A 10,066-nucleotide genomic window follows, 5' to 3' on the forward strand; every position below is an offset into this window, starting at 1 on the left:
GTGATATTGGTGACAGAATGTAGGGCTGTATTAAACAATTTCACACATTTTCAGACAGTGTTTTCTCTGGAATCTTCTATTCAGATGTGTGGGTTTCCCACCATACCGTAAGAAGGCAATGACCATTTGCGGCATTGACTCTGTATTAGTTCATTCTCCTGTTTGCTGAAAACCTCCCTGTATCTTTTTTTTTCTGTATTAAACTTGGTTTTGCATTTAGAATAGAAGGGATGAGCTCGTGTTACTGCCCCCTTCCCTTTCCCTGTAAGATACTATCAGCGAGACTAATGGGAAGACTAGGCATGACTAGGTGGCATAATCTTTGGCTCAGACAAAAACGGGAAATTATATTGTTTTGTGTTTGGTCTTTTTTGTTTGCTTTCTTCACAAATGTTGGAAGTATATCTAGTTACCATCCAAACTGGTGAGACTGGAACAGCCACTCCCCCTACAATGCTTAAAGTGCTCAGGATATTTGAACTTCAGAGGTGATTCAACGCTGCGTCAGCTGAGAGAGAGGTGCCTTGCCTAAGATGCTTGGGAAAAGAGTCCAGGTGTTTGCATGTGGTGGTGCTGGTTAGTAATTTCCATTCCAGAGATTTCAGACATCATGGAAGTCTGAGCGTGCTAGAAGTCTTACAGGTGTAGGGAGGAGAGAGTTGCTGGTATGTTCCCTGCCCTGGAGATTTCACAAGCTCATTTCCAGGTTTAGAATCCTTTACTGGAGCCTTTTTCCTTGTCTCTCTGACCTTTGGCAGTGCTAGCTCCTTGATGGAATGGAGCTTGACCAGTTTTGTTTGGCCTGGATAGCAAACCATCAGAGTTCAGAAGAATGACTCTAAGAACACAGAAATAATTTACCATAGTAGTTTTCTTATAGTGTGTTACTTAAGCTTAAATTATTTATTGCCTGTGTTTAACAATAAAACCTTCAAGAGTGGGTTTGTATTAGGTGAAAAAAGGTTGGGGTTTTTTGCTTTGTTTTTTTTTGTTTTGGTTTTTGCCTTTTTTTTTTTTACCTCTGTAAATGGTGCTCTTATTCCACAGAAATATGTGGGTTTTTACATCTATAGCAAAGGCTTCCAGAAAGGCTTGTGAAAAATTTTGTGTTTCTACGCAGGACTAAATTTCATTTTCAGTTGAAGTCCTGTCATTGTGAAATAAATTCCTTTGGATTTGATGGCTACTCCCATTTGATGTCAATGACAAGGCAACAATTAGTGAGCCTCATGCAGCATGCAGTGATTATCAAACTAGAGCAGGCTTTTAGCAAATGTATAATTTTTCTGAGTAAAATAATGAAAAATAATTTGAGTAAATTGTACCACTTACACTGAGTTTACCCTAAAAAAGAAACTTGAGAAGGTTTTGAATTTGTTTGTGTTATTGATTGTTCTGCAGATGCTTCTCATCTTTCTAATGTACAACTGTTCTATGAAGCTGTTTGCACTGTTCTTTTTTAAATGTAATCTCTTCCTTTAGTTGAAGTGCTATACTTGCAGCTGGTTTTTGTGGGGGAGTATGTCATGGTGTTTGCTTCTTGCTCAGCCTGCCTTACTCCACAGAGTATGAGTCACCTCCAGGATAGGATATCAACTGGATTAAAAATCAGTTCTTGGACTACTTTTGTATGCTAGCTGAATATCAAACTTGTGTTTCTGGTTAATGCAAAGGTAGACATTTTCTTCCCTGATTATTTACACAAAAGCTAAAATTTCTGTTTAACATAAACTTACTAGCAAGAGAACAGAATATGTGAGCATATAGTCTGGATATTTCAAAGGCTTTTTCATGAGCTTTACATCAAAATTATTAAATTTGATGATTTTGCTGAGTTTTGGCCACTCCTTGGTATAAGTCTATAAAAATAAATTGAGCTGAGGGTGAATTCAGCCCTTTGGCTATAATTACCATGCTGTTATTACTTTCCTACCTTAGAACAAAAAATGTACTCCACGACCCTTTTCCAGGAAATACAAAATAGCCATCCAGCATCCATCTGCTAAAATCCAACTAGATCTGACAGCATCCATTAGCAGATACCTAGGGAAGAGTATAAGAACAGGACATGCATGTAAGTGATGTTCCTCAGGTATATTCTTTAAGCGTTCACTGATGATGTAACTTTCGACTTCCTGCCTCCACTGATGATGTGACTCTCTACTTCCTGAGGTGAGGTGGTATCTTTTCATTCAAACTGAAGTGTGCAACATTGCTAGGGAATCAAAATGACCAATTCCAGACTATGAAAGAAGAAGTATATGTTTAAAGTGTGACAACTTGAAAAAAGGACAGTAAAACAAAAAACCAAACCAAACAAAAAAAACCCCAAACAAACAAAAGCAAAGAAACCAACCAGATGTAGTTACAGAGATTTGCAATGGTTGTTTGACTTCCAAAGTGTTTTGTTTCAAAGTTTGTGAACATACCAATCACCATTGGGAAGAAATCCTCACAATATTTTGTGTATTGCTTTTATGCAAGTTTATATAGTAAATGCTGGCTGTCAAGATTAATTTTATTCCTTTATTCTTAGAGCTTATATAATACTGTTGCTCCTTTGTCACCTAAAGAAAGAGGTGGTCATAATTTTGACATTACTTTGCATGCAAAATTCTTGCTGCAGTCTTTGTGTGTACATGTTGTAATGGTCAGTTTGTAATACCAGAATTGAAAATGATCTGGAACTAGTGGTCCCATAAGGAATGATACAGTACTGAATCATCTCTGAAAACCAAGGTTTGCATCTATTTTCATTAAAAAGCAGAGGGAGAAGAATCAAAAAATGAGCAACAGAAATGCACCATATGTCATTGCAGCTCACAGAAATCACATACTATATACATCACCCATCATAGCTGTTTGGAATTATGGACAGGAAGACACTTATTGGCAGAAGATTATCAGTACCATTTTGATCAATTTAAAAGATCTGTGGAAGTTTTCCTAAAAGCATCATTGATTTTCCAGATTCAGTCAGTTTAAGATTATTTAAATCTGCCCTACAACTAGGCAAGGTGTTTCTTCCTTTCTCTATGCCATGCACTGACACATTTCTCCCCTGACACATCCAAAGCTGTGCATTCCTACTCTTCTCCTGACCCTAGCACTAATTTTTTTATTTTTTTTTTCTGAAGGGTAGTATTTAACTGAGAGCAGTCCCTGATCTGGCTGGCTGTAAGGCTTAGTATCAGGGAAGCAGCAGAAACGTGGCAGGGTCAGGTCCACACAAAGCAGGCAGGAGCTGCCCTTTTCAGTAGCAGGTAAATTTAGGTTGACTTTAAACTGACTATGAAACTCTTGTCATTAGTATCTTTGGTTCTAGTGCTTATTTAACAATTGCATTCAGTCCTCTAATGTATTCTGTAAACATCTCCATAGCAAGTGGTGATGTCATTTTACAAAGAAATAGGGATACAGGTGAAGGTTACGTAACCAGGGGCCACATGCTATTTGAAAGCAAATGTCTCTGCACAGGAACACATTATTTGAAGATCAAAAATTACTAAAGAGTGTAAAGAGAACAAAAAGAGTAGTAGTGGTAAAACTAGTCTTAGCATGCCATGTCTGAGTTTTTTAAAAGTGTAGACTAAAATACAGGCTTCTCTGCCTTCATAATTAGATGTATTAAAAGACTTAATCTTTTAAAGTGCTAGGTGTCCCATCACTCCTGTGAATAAATGATATGTTAGAACTAAAGGAACATTGTCCATTTTCTGATGAAATAGCAGCACTGGTTGTTCAGGGCATGATCACAGACCAGACAGTTAAGATTTCTCAGTATCTTGGTAAGTTGCAATTGTCTCAGCTGCAAAGCAAAATTGAAGTGTTATGTTCAGAAGCATTGTGGGTTTAATGTAAAGTAAGACTTTTAGTTAATATTTTTTGTATAAAAACATAGGTGGAAAAGGAGACAACAGAGGATGCTGTGTTACATGATTGCTGTCCCGGCTCTGCCTAGTCACAGAGCTGATTTGATGAAGCTACTTTGTGCAAAAATGCACCAGTCAGGAAAGAAAATTAGTACGTTCAAATGCAAGATGGAAGCTGTTTCTTTGGGTGAAAAATCTAGATGCTTGATACTGGTTCAGCTTACACTTTGTGTGACAGCTTCAGCTGTGCTTAGTGCTGTACCTGTGTGTTACAGTATGATGACTGCTGAGCACCTCTGGAACGCATTTTGGAGGAACATATGTGTAGCATCAAAATGAGGTGACTCATTGATGTGACATTACGTGCAAACACAGGAAACCTATTATAAAACACTCTATTCTCCTTTCCTGTCTGGTAGATATATAGGCATGTCATATATGAATGTGTATATATATTTCTTTTCCATTCCAGTACTCGTGAGAGCCTGGCATCCAACACTTCAAGTATTGTTGAAAGCAACAGACGTCAGAACCCTGCTCTGAGCCCTGCACATGGAGGCGCAGGCCCAACGTTCAACTTCCGAGCCACTGCAGACCCACCCACAAGTGAAGCTGAGAAACTGCAGAAACCTGCTAACTGCCTGCAAGCTTCTGTCACTAGTGTCTGATAGTCATCCTGCCTCAGATCGTCTGTCTCGTCCTATACAGCAAAGTTTACGACACTGGGACTGATGTTTACATCTTTGGGGAAAAATAAAACAAACATCTCAACCACAGTTTTAGTGTTTACTTAAACTGTGCTGCTATGTAGACTAGGGGCAACAAAGAAATCTTTATTTCGAGGTATTGCTTTTCACATTTGCGGCTCCGTAGCAACAGAATAGCAGTAGGGATAATATGTACACTTTTTGCTTCACTTAATTGTAACTGAGCACATATATGAAAGTCTAGACACTGTAAGTGTAATCTGCATTTTCAATGTCCATGCAGTTGCCAAGTTCATTTAAAAAAATGCCACAGATGTGTGATGCCCCTGGTCAGAAGCTAAACTCTGCTGCAGAGTTGATAATTTTTTACTTCAAAAACTGAGCCACTGCTGAAAGTAACCAGCCAGGATCACCATGAGGAAAAACAATGCCAAACATGACAAGTGATGACCTCAGCTCTGTCTGTGAATTATTAATACTAATCAGTCATTTTCACTGTGCATTTTTGTGACACAATTTTACAAATACCTGTTTAAGCGAGTAAAGGGAGGTTTGGGTTTTGTTTTGATTTGCTTTTTGCTAAGTATGGAGGGTGGGATGGGAGGTGGCTGCTTCTTTCGTTTCAAAAGTATGAGAGATGTTTACTTAATGAGACTTGCTACCTGACCTTCCATAGTCATCAGTGAGGAGGTGGGCCTTTGTGTAGAGCGGGGAGTGGGGAGGGAAGGGAAAGATATAACTGTCATGGAGCCACAGTGTGGAGTGACACAAAATATATCAAATGTCTTCAGAATAATTCACATATTTTCAAAAGATAATCTAATTCTTGTGTCACTTCTGGTATTGCAACTTGCCATTAATATAAGAATCAGGATAACTAATTTCTTGGAACAAAAATATCCTTTATGATATAAATGACAAGTATGGCCTGAAGAATTGATTTCTTTCTAGTGGAAGGACATAAATCTATTTTATGTAGCTTATTAAATAGAGTGCCTAAATTAGGCTATTAAAAATAGCATACAGTGTAGTGATTATCAGAGAACAAAATTTAGAGAATTATAAACTTCTGGCCTTTTTATTCAGTGGATGTTATTTGCAATTTAGCATTTTATGGACATGTCTGGTTTCTAGAAATTAAATGTGTCCACTTGGTGTGCAGTAGAAATCTAAGTCCTGTAGGCACAGTACATCCTAATTGCTCTCCCTAGACTGTTACTCCAACGTAATTAGTACTATTCTAATTACTGCAGAGTAAATTCTACAGATAGTTAAACTCCAAGAGTAATTTTTAGGTATAGGGTCACATTCTGCTCTGTTACTCATGCAACCTGGTAGTGCAACGAACTGACTTTTTTATCAGAACAGACAAACTGGTGAAAGAATAACAAAGATACTAAAATGTGCATCAGCCAAAATTGTTTCATATAAAAGGGATGTTTACCCTATCTAGCTCTTGTAGAACACGAGTGTGAAACCCAACTGTACATATTAAAATCCAGTATTTTCATCAGGTTCTGGTGACGTGTATTACTCTGTATACAAAGTCATTTGAGCTTCACTTATGTTCTCTATTGTCATCAGAAGTCTTTACTGAAGATTCAGCCTTATGTTACACCGTTGGATATAGTTCATTTACTTATAAAACAACTCTCTAACTCTGGACACAATCAGTTTCCAGTTCTGTCAAGAACACCCAGTCAATGCACAGGTCTGTTTTCATTGATTTCAGTGTATAATTTCCATTTCATAGGAGCAATAAGACCTTTCAGTGCACATAAAGGAAATTATTGTGCTTTTGGTTGGTTATCAAAGTCACTTGGCCTTTAGCCTTCTGCCTTATCATACCTTCCAAGATGTGCTCTAATTACCATATAATGCTTTGCATGACGCATCTTATTATTCAATCTGTAACTCCAGCCGTACTTATTCCATGCAAACTGTAGAGTCAGAATTTTTGTGGGGAATTGTCATATACTATGCAGTGGCTGACTGTGATTTTGTTTCTGAGATGAGCTCTGACATCAGTAGTATGTATCAAATCAGTAAATAAAAATGTCGAACCGATAAAATTTACAGTGATGATCTGAAGTACTAACAGCAGTATTAAAATGTGAAGAGCAAAAACAGATTTCACCTTTGGAGAAATAATTGTTTGTCATAAGCTAATCAGAATTTATACAGGCAGCTGGTTGTACAGAAGACATCATTCCAACAAAATGCGATAGTACATACCTATGAACTGTATAGTATGTTATTTCCTAAAGTTCCCAGAGACCAGCAGACAACATAAATGTCATATTAATGTTGACATGGCATTGTACCAATATTAATGTGACTCTTGGAATATGGAATGTAAACAGAAGTTTCAAATAGAAACGTTCTAATCTTGATTTATTTTTTTTTTCTTTTAAAATCAACAATGGAATATAAGGAAATTCCATCTTGAGGTTCTTGTAACAAAACCACGAGAGTGGAGCTTGAGTGCTTTATGTCGCCCTAATCCTTTGATGAAATCATAGCCTTGTATTATGTGGTTGCTTATCTATCATTCTTCTAATGTATCAATTTAAAGGTTTACAGAGTTAGATTAGGTTGAATCTGTATTGTGTTCAACTGTAAAGGGTCAACACAAATCTGTCGGCATTTTGCACACTTAATATGTATTATTATAATACAACATGTTACTTTTGTGGTAATTTTTTTTACACATATAACTACCTCCATGAATTTGATGAGATGCAGCAACATGAAAAGTGTATTGTACAGAGCAAGGTTAAAAACTTTGAAGCATTAGGTCATGGCGTTCTCTTGTGTGTCAATGCTTGCATATGAAGTCATCATGTTTCCATTGCCACGATTTCCTTCTACAGTGTTAAAAAGATGGCTTTCAGATGAGTCACTTAAAGACTTTGACAAGGCTGCATAATTGGGATAGAAGTGAAAGGGAGGCTGAAGCCTTCCATCCTCTCCCCAGTTACTGCTAAATTTCTGCCTGGTAGAACTTGAAAATGTATTTGTAATTTAGAAAATTAGAAACATCTACAGTCTGTGAAATATGATTGACAGTTTGGGGTTTAACAGAAGACACTGTGGGTATTTTCTTGGCAGCCTTCAGATACTTTGGGCCCTACTCTGCCTCCATCTTTGTCAACATTAGTACGTCATGGTTTCTCTGAACTGGCAAGGGTGTTAAAACAGCTCTTCCTTTAATGATATGCACTCTGGTCTCTAGATTGTGTGCATCTAAAACATTTGCTCCTATAGAAATTACCAAGAGCCTTTAATTGACTTTGCTGGGAGCAGTATTAGGGTCCCTACTCAAGGTATGTGCCTATTGTTCGAAGAACATGGGCAAGTTTCCAAGAAGAATTAAGCTGACTTGGAAAAGTAGCCAGCTGCAACAAGCCACCTTTCAAGAGGGAAGAAAGAAGGATTTTTTCCAAAAACCAAAGGAAGAAAGTGGCAGTTGAACCTAAGCAGATCACATTTATATACAAATCCCGATTTATGAACACTTTTCAGCAAACCTAGTACCATTATCCTGGTGCAAATTAATATACAATCATCAATTGAGCTAATTTTGCCATTTTAAGTATTTCAGTTAAAAATTAGAAGAAGTCATTGTCCATTTGGCTCCATGCACCACTGTAAAATGACTGTTATATGCGAAACAACGTTCACTCAACTTTGAAAAGTAAAAATGTATTGGAAAACAAACATTTTAATGAAAACCGTGGCCTAAGTGTTTGCCAGCAGTAGTCATTTTTAGAAAAGAGAACAAGCAAACCAGTATCCAGAGGCCATCATAAACACAGATAATACTTTGCACTTAAATCACACCTTTTTGCCTGAGGGCCTCGGAGCACTTGACATGGTACCAGCTAACCCTTGTGAGCCTGTGAAGTAGGCAGAGTTCACTGACCCTGCTTTTTGTCCAGGCCCATTGGAAAAAAGTTAAGGCTAAGAGTCTGCAGACTAATTTATTAACTGGTTGCTTTCTTAAAGTTACTGGAGTAAGTTTAATAGTTAACCAAAGTGTTCCATGTTTATACTCCAAAATTATTCTTTTGATGCATTCACTTTGTTTAAGAGAGAAACTGCTTTACAGCCCTGCAGACACTCTTGGATTAGCAGTGCCAAAACCAAGTTTTCAGTCATACAAGTACTGCCAGCAGTGGTTTTAGAAACAGTTATGTTAATTAGAAATCTGTTTTTCAAATACATTTTGCAGTGCTTTTCCCAACACAATTGTTCAAATTGTTGTGCTGAGAAAGCAAATAGCAATCCTAATCTATCGTCCTGCCCACAGTTTACAATTCTCTTTACTCTTCTGAAGAAAACTGTACAGTATTAGAGAGAAAAGTTCTATTTTTTACAAAATTCTTTTAAAAAAAAAAGGTATATATCTAAAATGTTCCCCCAGCATAAGTAAAGTGCATCGTTCCTGCATGAGAGGCATGCAGTGGACCCACCAAAAGCCAAGCTGGTGCTAGAAGAAAACGGGACTATCACACTTTATAGCGGCGCTCTAAATGTTAGTTTCAGATATGTGAGTGTAAATCTGGCTTAACTCCCCTGATCTCCCGCGGATCTGAGAGAGATGGGAATGGGTCGTTAACTCCATTGAAGCTCAGTTCTGAGCTGAGGGTTTCCGTGTTCCTCCCCCCGCCCCAAGACACTAAATGCAGAGAAGGAGCAGAAGGCCACGCACACGCACCTGGCTCTGGAAAGGCAGCCTGGGCTGACTCCCTGCTGAAACGCACAGCCACCCAGCCGGGATGCCGTGACAGCCGCCACGTGTTCCCCACCTCGGAAGGGTGATTTCCCATGTGGTGCACTGCCCTCGAGTTGTATAGCGGTTAGAGCCACCCGAAGGATACCCACCCAGAAGTATGAAAGGGCCCTTGGAGTAATTGGCACAGATGTTACTTTTATATGTGGAGGAGATTTAAGTTTAAAGGGATCATAATTCTGCAGGTAATTTTCTGTGAGTGACTGAATGTGGCTGTTGCATTAGGTTTAAATGAGTTAATAAATGCAAGTGGGACTTACTGTATGTTAGAAGGGAGTTTTGCAGCCAAGACTGCCTTGTATAAATGTGTTTGCACTGAAAAAAAAATTAAAAAATTACTTGGTCTCTGGTTGCTGTAAAGGTCATCCAAGATGGATGTTCTGTTTATATTGTATAGTATTTCATATGAAATAATTGCAGTTCATGAAATGTCTTCCCTAACGTTACTGATTTATAACAGCACATTTGTAACATGGTTTTTATTGTGTCAGTGTACCATATTGTAAATGATGATTACTTGTCATGCTTAGTATAATAATTTAAAGGAAAAAAAGGACAGGGATTTTTGTAAGTCTATATTTGAAAGTCCCTCCATATGGTAATATTGTGTTCATGTTGTTTATGTAGTGTTGTGTGAAATATCCATTTTGGATTGTGTTACTTTTTAAGATATTAAATAACATTTGGTTATA

At 37.7% G+C, this 10,066-nt stretch overlaps 1 protein-coding gene across 9 annotated transcripts in view; it reads left to right on the forward strand.

Annotated features, from left to right (window-relative positions):
- Nucleotides 1–10,066, forward strand: part of STOX2 (storkhead box 2) — a 101,281-nt gene extending 91,215 nt beyond the window's left edge. For all 9 annotated transcript variants that reach the window (XM_017804463.1, XM_017804405.1, XM_017804474.1 and 6 more), the window contains one exon: nt 4,345–10,066. In XM_017804463.1, the coding sequence (XP_017659952.1) occupies nt 4,345–4,540 (196 nt within the window). In that variant the 3' untranslated portion in view covers nt 4,541–10,066. The remainder of the gene's footprint in view (nt 1–4,344) is intronic.

Source organism: Lepidothrix coronata, unplaced genomic scaffold, assembly GCF_001604755.1.
Source record: "Lepidothrix coronata isolate B3197 unplaced genomic scaffold, Lepidothrix_coronata-1.0 Scaffold0, whole genome shotgun sequence".
Classification (NCBI taxonomy): domain Eukaryota; kingdom Metazoa; phylum Chordata; class Aves; order Passeriformes; family Pipridae; genus Lepidothrix; species Lepidothrix coronata.